The 18,850-nt window shown below is 40.1% G+C and overlaps 1 protein-coding gene across 1 annotated transcript in view; it reads left to right on the plus strand.

Moving 5' to 3' along the window:
- Positions 1-13,411, plus strand: part of LOC139383936 (sorting nexin 9a) — a 32,183-nt gene extending 18,772 nt beyond the window's left edge. The window contains exons 10-18 of the mRNA XM_071128556.1: positions 8,785-8,915; positions 9,031-9,134; positions 9,308-9,411; positions 9,859-9,936; positions 10,545-10,621; positions 10,907-10,996; positions 11,239-11,353; positions 11,433-11,524; positions 13,114-13,411. Coding sequence (XP_070984657.1) covers positions 8,785-8,915; positions 9,031-9,134; positions 9,308-9,411; positions 9,859-9,936; positions 10,545-10,621; positions 10,907-10,996; positions 11,239-11,353; positions 11,433-11,524; positions 13,114-13,161 — 839 coding nt within the window. The 3' untranslated portion in view covers positions 13,162-13,411. The remainder of the gene's footprint in view (positions 1-8,784; positions 8,916-9,030; positions 9,135-9,307; positions 9,412-9,858; positions 9,937-10,544; positions 10,622-10,906; positions 10,997-11,238; positions 11,354-11,432; positions 11,525-13,113) is intronic.
- The last annotated feature ends 5,439 nt before the right edge of the window (positions 13,412-18,850 follow it).

Raw genomic sequence — 18,850 nt, forward strand, 5'->3', positions numbered from 1 at the left:
AACAGGAAGGAAATGGGTTTAACAGTAACGTAATTAACAGGAAGGAAATGGGTTTAACAGTACCATGTAATTAACAGGAAGGAAATGGGTTTAACAGTACCATGTAATTAACAGGAAGGAAATGGGTTTAACAGTAACACGTAATTAACAGGAAGGAAATGGGTTTAACAGTAACGTAATTAACAGGAAGGAAATGGGTTTAACAGTACCGTAATTAACAGGAAGGAAATGGGTTTAACAGTACCACGTAATTAACAGGAAGGAAATGGGTTTAACAGTAACGTAATTAACAGGAAGGAAATGGGTTTAACAGTAACACGTAATTAACAGGAAGGAAATGGGTTTAACAGTAACGTAATTAACAGGAAGGAAATGGGTTTAACAGTACCATGTAATTAACAGGAAGGAAATGGGTTTAACAGTAACACGTAATTAACAGGAGGTAAAATGGGTTTAACAGTAATGTAATTAACAGGAAGGAAATGTGTTTAACAGTAACACGTAATTAACAGGAAGGAAATGGGTTTAACAGTAACGTAATTAACAGGAAGGAAATGGGTTTAACAGTAACGTAATTAACAGGAAGGAAATGGGTTTAACAGTAACACGTAATTAACAGGAAGGAAATGGGTTTAACAGTACCATGTAATTAACAGGAAGGAAATGGGTTTAACAGTAACACGTAATTAACAGGAAGGAAATGGGTTTAACAGTAACGTAATTAACAGGAAGGAAATGGGTTTAACAGTAACACGTAATTAACAGGAAGGAAATGGGTTTAACAGTAACACGTAATTAACAGGAAGGAAATGGGTTTAACAGTAACACGTAATTAACAGGAAGGAAATGGGTTTAACAGTAACACGTAATTAACAGGAAGGAAATGGGTTTAACAGTAACGTAATTAACAGGAAGGAAATGGGTTTAACAGTAACGTAATTAACAGGAAGGAAATGGGTTTAACAGTAACGTAATTAACAGGAAGGAAATGGGTTTAACAGTAACACGTAATTAACAGGAAGGAAATGGGTTTAACAGTAACACGTAATTAACAGGAAAGAAATGGGTTTAACAGTACCATGTAATTAACAGGAAGGAAATGGGTTTAACAGTAACGTAATTAACAGGAAGGAAGGAAGGAAATGGGTTTAACAGTAACGTAATTAACAGGAAGGAAATGGGTTTAACAGTACCATGTAATTAACAGGAAGGAAATGGGTTTAACAGTACCATGTAATTAACAGGAAGGGAATGGGTTTAACAGTAACACGTAATTAACAGGAAGGAAATGGGTTTAACAGTAACGTAATTAACAGGAAGGAAATGGGTTTAACAGTACCGTAATTAACAGGAAGGAAATGGGTTTAACAGTACCACGTAATTAACAGGAAGGAAATGGGTTTAACAATACCACGTAATTAACAGGAAGGAAATGGGTTTAACAGTAACACGTAATTAACAGGAAGGAAATGAGTTTAACAGTAACGTAATTAACAGGAAGGAAATGGGTTTAACAGTACCATGTAATTAACAGGAAGGAAATGGGTTTAACAATAACACGTAATTAACAGGAGGTAAAATAGGTTTAACAATAATGTAATTAACAGGAAGGAAATGGGTTTAACAGTAACACGTAATTAACAGGAAGGAAATGGGTTTAACAGTAACGTAATTAACAGGAAGGAAATGGGTTTAACAGTAACGTAATTAACAGGAAGGAAATGGGTTTAACAGTAACACGTAATTAACAGGAAGGAAATGGGTTTAACAGTACCATGTAATTAACAGGAAGGAAATGGGTTTAACAGTAACACGTAATTAACAGGAAGGAAATGGGTTTAACAGTAACGTAATTAACAGGAAGGAAATGGGTTTAACAGTAACACGTAATTAACAGGAAGGAAATGGGTTTAACAGTAACACGTAATTAACAGGAAGGAAATGGGTTTAACAGTAATACGTAATTAACAGGAAGGAAATGGGTTTAACAGTAACACGTAATTAACAGGAAGGAAATGGGTTTAACAGTAACACGTAATTAACAGGAAGGAAATGGGTTTAACAGTACCGTAATTAACAGGAAGGAAATGGGTTTAACAGTACCGTAATTAACAGGAAGGAAATGGGTTTAACAGTAACGTAATTAACAGGAAGGAAATGGGTTTAACAGTAACACGTAATTAACAGAAAGGAAATGGGTTTAACAGTACCATGTAATTAACAGGAAGGAAATGGGTTTAACAGTAACACGTAATTAACAGGAAGGAAATGGGTTTAACAGTAACGTAATTAACAGGAAGGAAATGGGTTTAACAGTAACACGTAATTAACAGGAAGGAAATGGGTTTAACAGTACCATGTAATTAACAGGAAGGAAATGGGTTTAACAGTAACACGTAATTAACAGGAAGGAAATGGGTTTAACAGTAACGTAATTAACAGGAAGGAAATGGGTTTAACAGTAACACGTAATTAACAGGAAGGAAATGGGTTTAACAGTACCATGTAATTAACAGGAAGGAAATGGGTTTAACAGTAACACGTAATTAACAGGAAGGAAATGGGTTTAACAGTAATACGTAATTAACAGGAAGGAAATGGGTTTAACAGTAACACGTAATTAACAGGAAGGAAATGGGTTTAACAGTAACACGTAATTAACAGGAAGGAAATGGGTTTAACAGTAACACGTAATTAACAGGAAGGAAATGGGTTTAACAGTAATACGTAATTAACAGGAAGGAAATGGGTTTAACAGTAACACGTAATTAACAGGAAGGAAATTGGTTTAACAGTAATGTAATTAACAGGAAGGAAATGGGTTTAACAGTAACACGTAATTAACAGAAAGGAAATGGGTTTAACAGTAACACGTAATTAACAGGAAGGAAATGGGTTTAACAGTACCATGTAATTAACAGGAAGGAAATGGGTTTAACAGTAACGTAATTAACAGGAAGGAAATGGGTTTAACAGTAACGTAATTAACTGGAAGGAAATGGGTTTAACAGTAACATGTAATTAACAGGAAGGAAATGGGTTTAACAGTAACATGTAATTAACAGGAAGGAAATGGGTTTAACAGTAATGTAATTAACAGATAGGAAATGGGTTTAACAGTACCATGTAATTAACAGGAAGGAAATTGGTTTAACAGTAATGTAATTAACAGGAAGGAAATGGGTTTAACAGTAACACGTAATTAACAGGAAGGAAATGGGTTTAACAGTACCATGTAATTAACAGGAAGGAAATTGGTTTAACAGTAACGTAATTAACAGGAAGGAAATGGGTTTAACAGTAACGTAATTAACTGGAAGGAAATGGGTTTAACAGTAACATGTAATTAACAGGAAGGAAATGGGTTTAACAGTAACATGTAATTAACAGGAAGGAAATGGGTTTAACAGTAATGTAATTAACAGGAAGGAAATGGGTTTAACAGTACCATGTAATTAACAGGAAGGAAATGGGTTTAACAGTAATGTAATTAACAGGAAGGAAATGGGTTTAACAGTACCATGTAATTAACAGGAAGGAAATGGGTTTAACAGTAACACGTAATTAACAGGAAGGAAATGGGTTTAACAGTGACGTAATTAACAGGAACGAAATGGGTTTAACAGTACCGTAATTAACAGGAAGGAAATGGGTTTAACAGTACCATGTAATTAACTGGAAGGAAATGGGTTTAACAGTAACACTTAATTAACAGGAAGGAAATGGGTTTAACAGTAACGTAATTAACAGGAAGGAAGTGGGTTTAACAGTAACATGTAAATAACAGGAAGTAAATGGGTTTAACAGTAACGTAATTAACAGGAAGGAAATGGGTTTAACAGTAACACATAATTAACAGGAAGGAAATGGGTTTAACAGTAACGTAATTAACAGGAAGGAAATGGGTTTAACAGTAACGTAATTAACAGGAAGGAAATGGGTTTAACAGTAACGTAATTAACAGGAAGGAAATGGGTTTAACAGTAACGTAATTAACTGGAAGGAAATGGGTTTAACAGTAACAAGTAATTAACAGGAAGGAAATGGGTTTAACAGTAACATGTAATTAACAGGAAGGAAATGGGTTTAACAGTAATGTATTTAACAGGAAGGAAATGGGTTTAACAGTACCATGTAATTAACAGGAAGGAAATGGGTTTAACAGTAATGTAATTAACAGGAAGGAAATGGGTTTAACAGTACCATGTAATTAACAGGAAGGAAATGGGTTTAACAGTAACACGTAATTAACAGGAAGGAAATGGGTTTAACAGTAACACGTAATTAACAGGAAGGAAATGGGTTTAACAGTAACGTAATTAACAGGAACGAAATGGGTTTAACAGTACCGTAATTAACAGGGAGGAAATGGGTTTAACAGTACCATGTAATTAACAGGAAGGAAATGGGTTTAACAGTAACACGTAATTAACAGGAAGGAAATGGGTTTAACAGTAACGTAATTAACAGGAAGGAAATGGGTTTAACAGTAACACGTAAATAACAGGAAGTAAATGGGTTTAACAGTAACGTAATTAACAGGAAGGAAATGGGTTTAACAGTAACACGTAATTAACAGGAAGGAAATGGGTTTAACAGTAACACGTAATTAACAGGAAGGAAATGGGTTTAACAGTAACGTAATTAACAGGAAGGAAATGGGTTTAACAGTACCATGTAATTAACAGGAAGGAAATGGGTTTAAAAGTAACGTAATTAACAGGAAGGAAATGGGTTTAACAGTACCATGTAATTAACAGGAAGGAAATGGGTTTAACAGTACCATGTAATTAACAGGAAGGAAATGGGTTTAACAGTACCATGTAATTAACAGGAAGGAAATGGGTTTAACAGTACCATGTAATTAACAGGAAGGAAATGGGTTTAACAGTAACGTAATTAACAGGAGGTAAATGGGTTTAACAGTACCATGTAATTAACAGGAAGGAAATGGGTTTAACAGTAACACGTAATTAACAGGAAGGAAATGGGTTTAACAGTTCCATGTAATTAACAGGAAGGAAATGGGTTTAACAGTAACGTAATTAACAGGAAGGAAATGGGTTTAACAGTACCATGTAATTAACAGGAAGGAAATGGGTTTAACAGTAATGTAATTAACAAGAAGGAAATGGGTTTAACAGTACCATGTAATTAACAGGAAGGAAATGGGTTTAACAGTACTATGTAATTAACAGGAAGTAAATGGGTTTACCATACCATGTAATTAACAGGAAGGAAATGGGTTTAACAGTAACGTAATTAACAGGAAGGAAATGGGTTTAACAGTAACGTAATTAACAGGAAGGAAATGGGTTTAACAGTAACGTAATTAACAGGAATTAAATGGGTTTAACAGTAACGTAATTAACAGGAAGGAAATGGGTTTAACAGTAACGTAATTAACAGGAAGGAAATGGGTTTAACAGTAACACGTAATTAACAGGAAGGAAATGGGTTTAACTGTACCATGTAATTAACAGGAAGGAAATGGGTTAAACAGTAACGTAATTAACAGGAAGGAAATGGGTTTAACAGTAACACGTAATTAACAGGAAGGAAATGGGTTTAACAGTACCATGTAATTAACAGGAAGGAAATGAGTTTAACAGTAACACGTAATTAACAGGAAGGAAATGGGTTTAACAGTACCATGTAATTAACAGGAAGTAAATGGGTTTAACAGTAACGTAATTAACAGGAAGGAAATGGGTTTAACAGTAACAGAATTAACAGGAAGGAAATGGGTTTAACAGTACCATGTAATTAACAGGAAGTAAATGGGTTTAACAGTAACGTAATTAACAGGAAGGAAATGGGTTTAACAGTAACACGTAATTAACAGGAAGGAAATGGGTTTAACAGTAACGTAATTAACAGGAAGGAAATGGGTTTAACAGTAACGTAATTAACAGAAAGGAAATGGGTTTAACAGTGCCATGTAATTAACAGGAAGGAAATGGGTTTAACAGTAACAGGTAATTAACAGGAAGGAAATGGGTTTAACAGTACCATTTAATTAACAGGAAGGAAATGGGTTTAACAGTAACACGTAATAAGGAGGACACTGACAAACATAAACTAAAACAGAACAGAACATGGCATAACAAACTGAGGACATGAATATCATCAAAGGGGTGTAATAACTAAGACTAGAAAATGTGGAAGCATAATACATGTTTAGCAAGAGCACTTACATTTAAAAACTCCCCGTAATATAACATTTAAACACTCCCTGTAATATAACAGCACTTACATTTAAACACTCCCCCGTAATATAACAGCACTTACATTTAAACACTCCCCGTAATATAACAGCACTTACATTTAAACACTCCCCCGTAATATAACAGAGCACTTACATTTAAAAACTCCCCGTAATATAACATTTAAACACTCCCTGTAATATAACAGCACTTACATTTAAACACTCCCCCGTAATATAACAGCACTTACATTTAAACACTCCCCCGTAATATAACAGCACTTACATTTAAACACTCCCCCGTAATATAACAGAGCACTTACATTTAAACACTCCCCCGTAATATAACAGCACTTACATTTAAACACTCCCCCGTAATATAACAGCACTTACATTTAAACACTCCCCATAATATAACAGCACTTACATTTAAACACTCCCCCGTAATATAACAGAGCACTTACATTTAAACACTCCCCCGTAATATAACAGCACTTACATTTAAACACTCCCCCGTAATATAACAGAGCACTTACATTTAAACACTCCCCGTAATATAACATGTAAACACTCCCCATAATATAACAGCACTTACATTTAAACACTCCCCCGTAATATAACAGCACTTACATTTAAACACTCCCCCGTAATATAACAGAGCACTTACATTTAAACACTCCCCGTAATATGACAGCACTTACATTTAAACACTCCCCCGTAATATAACAGCCCTTACATTTAAACACTCCCCATAATATAACAGAGCACTTACATTTAAACACTCCCCGTAATATAACAGCACTTACATTTAAACACTCCCCGTAATATAACAGCCCTTACATTTAAACACTCCCCCGTAATATAACAGCACTTACATTTAAACACTCCCCCGTAATATAACAGAAAAGGTTTCTGGTTTTATTATTCCGTAGAGATGGGTTATGCATGGTATAACGTCGTCCAACCTGCTTACTGGCAGGTTCCTTCTGGACAATACAACAACAATAACAAATATAATAATATTGAACAATAAAGTAAATGGATCAGTATAATATAATATCATTTTTAGTATAAGTATTAGTATAAGTATAATACAGGAAATCACAATTTAATAGTCCAAAAGCTGAAGAACAGGTTCCATGTTAACTAGCTAGCTAACATTAGGCTAATAACTAGCAAACCAAATGGCTTTGAGATTCGAATAATGTTACTACACAGATCATACGTGTAATATTAGCTAGCGAGCTAGTCAGCTAGCGTCAGCTAGCTAGCTAACAGTACACTTTAACATGAAGTGAATCCAGGTACGTTTATCAGGTTCTGGAGTAAGGAGCCAACTCATCTTAAAACAGAAAGGAAAACGGCCACGCTGTTTAGCAATTTAATATAATCCCAACTCATGCCGTTACTAACCTGCATCAATCTGCAGATAGCTAACACACCAGGTTCATTGTTAACTAGCTAGCATGAGGCTATAACTAGCAATGCAAATGGCTCTAAGATACGAATAATACTACTACACAGATCGTACAGGTAACGTTAGCTAGCTGACCTAACATCAACAGTCAAACACGCAAGCTAACTGGCTAATATTAGCTAGCTTGCTAGCTACTTCCAGACACATGAGAAACCAGCTCACTCTGAGCTGACCATTTTACTCACCCTATTGAAATGGATATTTGCATAGTGAAGTATTTTGTTTAAACATGTAGCTAGCTAGCTAAACAATGAACCATAATCCCAACTCATGACGTTACTACCCTGCATGAATCTGCAGGTAACTAATCAACCAAGTTCAACGTTAGCCAGCTAACATTAGGCTAATAACTAGCAAACCAAATGGCTTTGAGATACGAATAATATTACCCCTCAGATCATACATGTAATATTAGCTAGTGAGCTAGTCAGCTAACGTTAGCTAGCTAGCTAACAGTACACTTTAACATGAAATTAATACAACTTTCTGACAAAATTTTGTAACATGTAATATCTGAAAATGTAGCTAGCTGGACTATCTTACCCTTATACATGGATGGACGCTTCTCCCTCTCTCACGGTTGCCATGGTTTCCCTTAGATGGAAGATGTAATCCAGAGACAGGTCTCCTTAGCCATCATACTCTAATTCCACTGATTTCAAAACTCTGTCCTCCTGAAAGTAGAGAGCAACACTTACGCAGTTATACCACAAGATCTATTTATTTTTTTTAATTTTAAGATGCGTTAGACAGGATTACCTAGACATACTGACCGGCTCAAATAGACAGAAGCATGCTGAATGGCAGACCAATCGGAAACTCATCTCTCTGCATGTCCAGCCCACTCATTATCTCAGCCAATCATGGCTAGCGTGAAAGCTTGCTGTCTTTTTCTGTGGCTGAACCAACTAGGCTCCTAATTTAACATTTGTATTCGTATTTACAGATGGCACACAAGTTTGTTATTAAGTGATAACAGGTGGAGTGGGTAGGAGCGTGACCAAGGACCAATTAGTTCAACCAGGTCGTCTGCAGAAGAGTGGTCGTCAAATGCAATATTATTATTATTAGCATTATTCTATCCATTCCTCCATCTTGCCAGGTCGTTTTGAGGAGGAGTTTATCAAGATGAGGATGGAAAGGCTGCAGGGCTGGATGTGTCGTATGTGTCGCCATCCCGTCGTCTCTAACAGTGACGTCTTCCAACTCTTCCTCACATACAGAGACGAGAAGGTACACACACGCACACACACACACACGCACACACACACGCGCACGCACGCACGCACACACACAGTCGTGCGGTCCTTCACTCTCTCTGTCTGTCTGTGTGTATGTGTTTGGTCAGGAGTGGAAAACCGGGAAGAGGAGAGCAGAGAAGGATGAGTGTGTTGGACCAATGGTCTTCTCCACCATCGACCCTGAAGCTCCTGAGTTAGACATAATAGAAGTGTACGTATGGTAGATAGATACACACAGATTTCAGATGCTTATTTGACATTGGTTCTTATCTGGCTGTGTGTGTGTGTGTGTGTATGCGTGTGTGTGCGTATGTGTGTGTGTGGTGTGTGTGCGTGCGTGCGTGCACGTGCGTGCGTGCGCGTGTGGCGTGTGTGTGTGTGCAGGGAGCAGAAGTGTGAGTTGTTCAGTAGGTTCACTAAAGAGATGGATGATGGAGTTAAAGACCTGCTGAACGTTGGGAACATACACTGGAAACGCTGCACAGGCCGTGAGGAGTGAAACACACACACACACACACACACACCCTCCTAGCCATACTCTGTTAAAACTACAACTCCCTCCTAGCCATACTCTGTTAAAACTACAACTCCCTCCTAGCATACTCTGTTAAAACTACAACTCCCTGCTAGCCATACTCTGTTAAAACTACAACTCCCTCCTAACCCTACTCTGTTAAAACTACAACTCCCTCCTAGCCATACTCTGTTAAAACTACAACTCCCTCCTAGCCATACTCTGTTAAAACTACAACGCCCTCCTAGCCATACTCTGTTAAAACTACAACGCCCTCCTAGCCATACTCTGTTAAAACTACAACTCCCTCCAAGCCATACTCTGTTAAAACTACAACTCCCTCCTAGCCGTACTCTATTAAAACTACAACTCCCTCCAAGTCGTACTGCATTAAAACCAGGTGTCTGTTTGATGTGTTCAGCTCTGCGTAAGGAGTACCAGAAGATTGGGAAAGCCTTTCAGAACCTGTCATCTGTCTTCAACACCAGTGGCTATACAGGTATTGACTGACTCCCATGAGGATTTTTTTACCTTTATTTAACTAGGCAAGTCAGTTAAGAACAAATTCTTATTTTCAATGACGGCCTAAGGAACAGCAGGTTAACTGCCTTGTGCAGGGGCAGAACGACAGATTTGTACCTTGTCAGCTCGGGGATTTGAACTTGCAACCTTTCGGTTACTAGTGCAACGCTCTAACCACTAGGCTACCCTGCCACCTCTACACTCTAACCACTAGGCTACCTGCCACCTCTACACTCTAACCACTAGGCTACCTGGCACCTCTACACTCTAACCACTAGGCTACCTGCCACCTCTACACTCTAACCACTAGGCTACCTGCCACATCTACACTCTAACCACTAGGCTACCTGCCACCTCTACACTCTAACCACTAGGCTACCTGCCACCTCTACACTCTAACCACTAGGCTACCTGCCTCCTCTAACCACTAGGCTACCTGCCACCTCTACACTCTAACCACTAGGCTACCTGCCACCTCAAATGTATGCTCTGTGGTGCTGGCTACTGTCATAGTACTGTCACTAAACTGTACACTATGATCAATTGGGTCTCTGTCGTGTGTGTGTGTGTGTGTGTGTGGTGCAGGAGAGGCCACACTCACAGATGCTCTCACAGCTGCAGGGAAAACATACGAGGAGATCTCACAGATCGTAGCTGAGCAGGTAACACACACACATAGATAACCTATGTTCTTCCTGTCCCTGAGGCATTTCCTGTTCGTTTCTCTCCCTCCTTCCTTCCTTTTGAATACATTCTCTCTCTCTCCATCCCGCCCCCTCTTTCTCTCTATGCCATTCTCTCCCTGTCTCCCACTCTGTCTCTCTCTACTATCCATCCCCCTTCTTTCTCTCTCCCTCTGCCTCTCTCTCTCATTCTCTCATTGTCTCTGAAGGTCGAACTACAGACCCTGAGTGAAAATAAACGGTTGTGATGTATATTTCTTTCAGCCCAGAAAAGACCTTCATTTCCTGATGGAAACCAACAACGAATACAAAGGGTTGCTAGGCTGCTTCCCTGATACTATCGGAGTACACAAGGTACACAACAGACTCTACTACTGTCAACTATTATTATTATTATTAAGTATTGTAGCCTGATACACGTCAGATCACGACTAAGTTGAAGAAGTAGTTTGTTGAGCAGTGCTTGATTTAACTGGCCCGTAACAGTAGAAGCAATGGAATAGTCCTAAAAGTACAAACTCCGCTCTCCAGGAGTGCTGGTCAAGCTAAATCAAGTGTGTGTGTGTGTGTGTGTGTGTGTGTGTGTGTGTGTGTAGGCGGCTATAGAGAAGGTGAGGGAAGGGGACAAGATGGTGGCAGCAGGGAAGATCACCACACAGGATAAAGGGACCATGGCCAAACGCATTAGCATCATGTGCTACTCACTACAAGGTAACACACACAGACACACACACACACACGTTCACCTGTGTAACACAACCTCTTACCTGCCATCTGTGTTTCCATACAGCTGAGATGAACCACTTCCATAGCAACCGTATCTATGACTACAACAGAGTCATGCAGCTCTACCTGGAAGAACAGATCAGGTTCTATGAAACGGTAAGAGGGGGGCAAGAGAGAGAGGGTTCTATGAAATGGTAAGGGGGGGGGCAAGAGAGAGAGAGGGTTCTATGAAATGGTAAGGGGGGTAAGAGAGAGAGGGTTCTATGAAACGGTAAGGGGGGTGGCAAGAGAGAGAGGGTTCTATGAAACGGTAAGGGGGGGGGCAAGAGAGAGAGAGGGTTCTATGAAACGGTAAGGGGGGTCAAGAGAGAGTAAGAAAGGGTTCTATGAAACGGTAAGGGGGGGGCAAGAGAGAGGGAGGGTTCTATGAAACGGTAAGGGGGGGCAAGAGAGAGTAAGAAAAGGTTCTATGAAACGGTAAGGGGGGGGCAAGAGAGAGAGGATTCTATGAATCGGTAAGGGGAGTAAGAGAGAGGGAGGGTTCTATGAAACGGTAAGGGGGGGGGGGGCAAGAGAGAGAGGGTTCTATGAAACGGTAAGGGGGGGTAAGAGAGAGTAAGAAAGGGTTCTATGAAACGGTAAGGGGGGGTAAGAGAGAGTAAGAAAGGGTTCTATGAAACGGTAAGGGGGGTAAGAGAGAGGGAGGGTTCCGTGAAACGGTAAGGGGAGTAAGAGAGAGGGTTCTGTGAAACGGTAAGGGGGGGTAAGAGCGAGAGAGGGTTCTGTGAAACGGTAAGGGGAGTAAGAGAGAGGGTTCTGTGAAACGGTAAGAGAGAGAGGGGGTTATTGTGTTTCATGATGTTTTGAAAGAATCATATGTTTGGATAGAGACAATATGGTTTGATAAGACAATATGGTTTGAAAGGCATCCAAATCAAATCAAATTTTATTTGTCACATACACATGGTTAGCAGATGTTAATGCGAGTGTAGCGAAATGCTTGTGCTTCTAGTTCCGACAATGCAGTAATAACAAGTAATCTAACTAACAATTCCAAAACTACTGTCTTGTACACAGTGTAAGGGGATAAAGAATATGTACATAAGGATATATGAATGAGTGATGTACAGAGCAGCATAGGCAAGATACAGTAGATGGTATCGAGTACAGTATGTACAAATGAGATGAGTATGTAAACAAAGTGGCATAGTTTAAAGTGGCTAGTGATACATGTATTACATCCATGTGCTCTATATCACACAAGTCTAAAGAGTAATACTGTAGATGCATGCTCTGGTTAATGTAGGTGTTGTCTCCTGTTGCATGATGGTTAATGTAGTTCTCGTCTCCTGTTGCATGCTCTGGTTAGTGTAGTTGTCTATGTATGCTGTTTAATGTACTTGTAATCTGCCATTGCATGCTCTGGTTAATGTAGGTGTTGTCTCCTGTTGCATGATGGTTAATGTAGTTCTCGTCTCCTGTTGCATGCTCTGGTTAGTGTAGTTGTCTCTGTATGCTGTTTAATGTACTTGTAATCTGCCATTGCATGCTCTGGTTAATGTAGGTGTTGTCTCCTGTTGCATGATGGTTAATGTAGTTCTCGTCTCCTGTTGCATGCTCTGGTTAGTGTAGTTGTCTCTGTATGCTGTTTAATGTACTTGTAATCTGCCATTGCATGCTCTGGTTAATGTAGTTGTTGTCTCCTGTTGCATGATTGTTAATGTAGTTTTCTTCTCATTGGTCAGATTGCTGAGAAGCTGAAGCAAACCCTGGGCCAGTTTACCACCCTGTAAAGGGAAACACACACAAACCTTGTTCTTCTCCTTTCTGCTTCGTGGACCAACAATCTTAAACAGGATGGACTGGTGTCTGGATGATGTAGTTGGAAGACAGTATCACCCTGTGCCTTTTAACTACACAAGGAGTTAAACATAACGATGTTATATTTTAATATCACAGTGCAGAACAATATGTTAAATGTTGTTTCATAACCCTCTAATTATGCCATATCTCTTTTATTTATAATATAGATATATGAAATGGTTGTATTTCCTGTTTATTTTGGTTGGATGTTTTCACTTTGTCTTATTATTCTTATTCTGGATAATGTGATTTAGAGAGGGGATACAGAGGGGGGAGAGAGAGACAGAGGGCAGACAGGGGGGGGAGAGAGAGAGAGAGGGGAGCGAGAGGGGATACAGAGGGGAGAGAGAGACAGAGGGGAGAGAGAGACAGAGGGGATACAGAGGGGAGAGAGAGACAGAGGGAATACAGAGGGGAGAGAGAGACAGAGGGGAGAGAGAGACAGAGGGGAGAGAGACAGAGGGGAGAGAGAGAGACAGAGGGGATACAGAGGGGAGAGAGAGAGACAGAGGGGATACAGAGGGGAGAGAGAGACAGAGGGGATACAGAAGGGAGAGAGAGACAGAGGGGAGAGAGAGAGACAGAGAGGGGAGACAGGGGAGAGAGAGACAGAGGGGAGAGAGAGACAGAGAGAGAATATGGGATACAGAGGGGAGAGAGAGAGACAGAGAGGGGAGACAGGGGAGAGAGAGACAGAGAGGGGAGACAGGGGAGAGAGAGACAGAGAGGGGAGACAGAGACAGAGAGAGTAGGGGAAGCAGAGGGGAGAGAGAGACAGAGAGAGAATATGGGATACAGAGGGGAGAGAGAGACAGGGAGGGGAGACAGAGGGGAGAGGGAGAGAGACAGAGGAGAGAGAGAGAAAATAGGGAAGACAAAGAGAGAGTGGTAGAAAGAGAGGGGAGAGAGAGAGAGACAGAGGGGAGAGAGAGAGACAGAGGGGAGAGAGAGAGAGAAAATAGGGAAGACAAAGAGAGAGTGGGAGAAAGAGAGGGGAGACAGAGAAAGACAGAGACAGAAATTTAATGTGATTCACACACTCTGCCACCCCATTCTCCTCCCACTCAAGCAAACACACTGCTGGCAGTGTTTTCCCTTCCTCCCTCCACACATACAAAGCCATTTGACTCAGTATGCCCTCTCATGTATAGAACACCTCACACACACACACTCCCTATGCAACACTAAAGAGTGCTCATCCGTCTATCTGAATTTCCTCTCAATTCAATTTAAGGGCTTTATCAGCATGGGAAACATACCTTAATGTTACCAAAGCAAGTGAAATAGATAACAAAAGTGAAATAAACTATATAAATGAACAGTAAACATTACACTCACAGAAGTTCCAAAAGAATAAAGACATTTCAAATGTCATATTATATGTCTATATACAGTGTTTTAACGATGTGCAAATAGTTAAAGTACAAAAGGGAAAATAAATAAACATAAATATGGGTTGTATTTACAATGGTGTTTGTTCTTTACAAGTATAGCTCAGCTTCCAACTCATTTTGTGGGCAGTGAGCACATAGTCTGTCTTCTCTTGAGAGCCATGTCTGCCTACGGCGGCCTTTCTCAATAACAATGCTATGCTCACTGAGTCTGTACATAGTTAAAGCTTTCCTTAAGTTTGGGTCAGTCACAGTGGTCAGGTATTCTGCCGCTGTGTACTCTCTGTGTAGGGCCAAATAGCATTCTAGTTTGCTCTGTTTTTTTGTTAATTCTTTCCAATGTGTCAAGTAATTATCTTTTTGTTTTCTCGTGATTTGGTTGAGTCTAATTGTGCTGCTGTCCTGGGACTCTGTAGGGTGTGTTTGTGAACGGAGCCCTAGGACCAGCTTGCTTAGGTTCATCTCTCTGTTGGTGATGGCTTTGTTATGGAAGGTTTCAAGTATTTTTAGCCAAATCCTAATTGGTCTGTTGAAATGTATGTTCCTTTTGATGGCATCAAATGCCCTTCTTGCCTTGTCTCTCAGATCGTTCACAGCTTTGTGGAAGTTACCTGTGGCGCTGATGTTTAGGCCAAGGTGTGTATAGTTTTTTGTGTGCTCTAGGGCAACAGTGTCTAGATGGAATTTGTATTTGTGGTCCTGGTGACTGGACCTTTTTTGGAACACCATTATTTTGGACTTACTGAGATTTACTGTCAGGGCCCAGGTCTGATAGAATCTGTGCAGAAGATCTAGGTGCTGCTGTAGGCCCTCATTGGTTGGTGACAGAAGCACCAGATCATCAGCAAACAGCAGACATTTGACTTCGGATTCTAGCAGGGGGAGGCCGGGTGCTGCAGACTTTTCTAGTGCCCGCGCCAATTCGTTGATATATATGTTGAAGAGGGTGGGGCTTAAGCTGCATCCCTGTCTAACCCCACGACCCTGTGTGAAGAAATGTGTGGGTTTTTTGCCAATTTTAACCGCACACTTGTTGTTTGTGTACGTGGATTTTATAATGTCGTATGTTTTACCCCCAACACCACTTTCCATCAGTTTGTATAGCAGACCCTCATGCCAAATTGAGTCAAAGGCTTTTTTGAAATCAACAAAGCATGAGAAGACTTTGCCTTTGTTTTGGTTTGTTTGGTTGTCAATTAGGGTGTGCAGTGTACCCTGTTTTCACTGAGGAAATGTACGAGTCTGCTGTTAATGATAATGCAGAGGATTTCCCCAAGGTTTATGTTGAGGCATATCTCACGATAGTTATTGGGGTCAAATTTGTCTCCACTTTTGTGGATTGGGATGATCAGTCCTTGGTTCTAAATATTGGGGAAGATGCCAGAGCTAAGGATGATGTTAAAGAGTTTTAGTATAGCCCATTGGAATTTGTTGTCTGTATATTTTATAATTTCATTGAGGATATCATCAACACCACAGGCCTTTTTGGGTTGGAGGGTTTTTATTTTGTCCTGTAGTTCATTCAAGGTAATTGGAGAATCCAGTGCGTTCTGGAATCCAGTGTGTTCTGGAATCCAGTGGGTTCTGGAATCCAGTGGGTTCTGGTGGTCTTTAATAGTTGATTCTAAGATTTGTATTTGATCCTGTATATTGTTTTGCTGTTTTTTGGTATAAGGCCAAAAAGATTGGAGAAGTGTTTTTTTGTATACCTTTATTTAACTAGGCAAGTCAGTTAAGAACAAATTCTTATTTTCAATGACGGCCTAGGAACAGCGGGTTAACCACCTGTTCAGGGGCAGAATGACAGATTTTGAAACGATGTCAGCTCTGCGGTATGAACTTGCATCCTTCCGGTTACTAGTCCAACGCTCTAACCACTAGGCTACCCTGCCACCATACCCATACATCTCCAAATTGGATAGATAATTTTTTTATTTATTTTTATTTTTTATTTTACCTTTATTTAGCCAGGCAAGTCAGTTAAGAACAAATTCTTATTTTCAATGACGGCCTGGGAACAGTGGGTTAACTGCCTGTTCAGGGGCAGAACGACAGATTTGTACCTTGTCAGCTCGGGGGTTTGAACTCGCAACCTTCCGGTTACTAGTCCAACGCTCTAACCACTAGGCTACCCTGCCGCCCCAATTATTTGTGTTGTTGTTTGTTTAGTGTTTTCCAATTTTCCCAGAAGTGGTTAGAGTCTATGGATTCTTCAATTACAATTACACCCGTTTTTGTTGGTTATGTTGTTGTAGTTGTGCCTAGGGGGGGCATATGGGGGAGGGAATGCTGTCACCTGCAGGCAGGTGTTTGTCCCCCTGTGTGCTGAGGGTGTCAGGTTCTTGTCCGGTTCTGGCATTTAGGTCGCCATAGACTAGTACATGTCCATGGGCCTGGAAATCATTGATTTCCCCCTCCAGGATGGAGAAGTTGTCGTCATTAAAATATGGGGATTCTAGTGGGGGGATGTAGGTAGCACACAGGAGGACATTTTTCTCTGTTGAAATCATTTCCTTTTGAGTATCTTGCCAACTATAAAATGTTCCTGTTTTGATGAATTTAAAAGAGTGAGTTAGGTCTGCTCTGTACCAAATTAGCATTCCCCCTGAGTCCCTTCCCTGTTTCACACCTGGTAGTTTGGTGGAAGGGACTACCAGCTCTTAATAACCTACAGTAGGGGGCAACCAGTGGATCCATCTCCTCTATACCATATTTATTGTAGGATGGCAGTGTCTGTATTTCTGATTTCTTTGATGAAGTTCCGGTTCCTGCTCTTTAGGCCAAAGGCAGATAATCTCAGTTTTCTCTCTCTGTGCTTGGAGAGTGCTTTTAACTTTAGGACCAAATATAAAATAAACATTGATGAAGGGAACATGTTATCTATATTTGTGACTCGTTTCAGGGCACTAGGTGTATGTCACACGTCACTACTTCACAGGAGAGGCATTTGAGCATAAACATACATTTTTTCTGATAGAAATGCCTTCTGAAACATGTCACCTTTCATGTGTCTTAATAATAAACTTTTATGCCAATATGTAAATACAAAATAAAATGTTTTAAATTACGAGCCTAGTTAATTTGGGAAAAATAGGAGCCTAGTTGGTTTAGCCAGGGAAGAAAGACAAGGAACCTTCCCGCCAGCCATGATTGGCTGAGATAATGGATGGGCTGGACATGCTAAGAGATGAGTTCTGATTGGTCTGCCATGTAGCACGCTTCTGTCTCTAACATGAGCTGGTCAGTATGTGTAGGAAATCCTTTCTAACACAGTTTTTTTGAAAGATGTCACAAATAACTTCCAATGTGTTGCTAATGCTCTCCTCTTTCTGGAGGACGATCGTGCCATGCTGACTCTCTCGGACTCTGTAAATTAACCAGACAATGAGGAAATCCCCTTTTTTTAGGTAAAAAACATTTTAATTGAACCAGACATTATAGAGTCTTCTGAAACGGCAATCAACAACAGTATAGTTGTCATGGAAGAAGTTGACCAAGTTTTGACGTCATTGTAATGCCTGGTGGAAGCACAGTATGATAGCTAAGGAGTAGGAGAAAACTCTGGCGTTTGATTGCAAATATATAAGGAGTCGAAAAGAGAACACACAGAAGGCTTTTGTTTACTCGTGTCTGCGGATTACATCTTCAAACTAAGAGCAACCATGGCATTCGTGGCGGAGAGGGATAAGCGTTTGTCCATGTATGTGTAAGAGAGTCTAGCTAACTACATTTTAATAAGATAGTAAACATTTCTAATTTTGTAAGAAAGTCATTTTCATTGCAAGTTAAAAGCGTTAGCTGTTAGCTAGCTAGCTTACGTCAGCTGGCTTGCTCGCTAGCTAACGTTAAGTGTACGATCTCTGTAGTAATATTATTAGTACAGTATCTCAGAAAACCATTTGCATTGCTAGTTATAGCCTAATGTTAGCTAGCTAGCTAACATTGAAACTAGTTGGTTTCGAGCGCTGCCAGTTTGTTGGGACTCCCGGGTGACGCAACGGTCTAAAGGCACTGCATCTCAGTGCTAGAGGTATCACTACAGACCCTAGTTCGATCCCGGGCTGTATCACAACCGGCCGTGAATTGGGAGTCCCATAGGGCGGCGCACATAGGGCAGCGTCGTCCGGGTTAGTGGAGGGATTGACCGGGGTAGGGGGTCACTGTATGGTTCATTGTTTAGCTAGCTAGCTAACATTTAACATGGTTGATTAGCTACCTGCAGATTCAT

This window comes from Oncorhynchus clarkii, chromosome 25 (assembly GCF_045791955.1).
Source record: "Oncorhynchus clarkii lewisi isolate Uvic-CL-2024 chromosome 25, UVic_Ocla_1.0, whole genome shotgun sequence".
Taxonomy (NCBI): domain Eukaryota; kingdom Metazoa; phylum Chordata; class Actinopteri; order Salmoniformes; family Salmonidae; genus Oncorhynchus; species Oncorhynchus clarkii.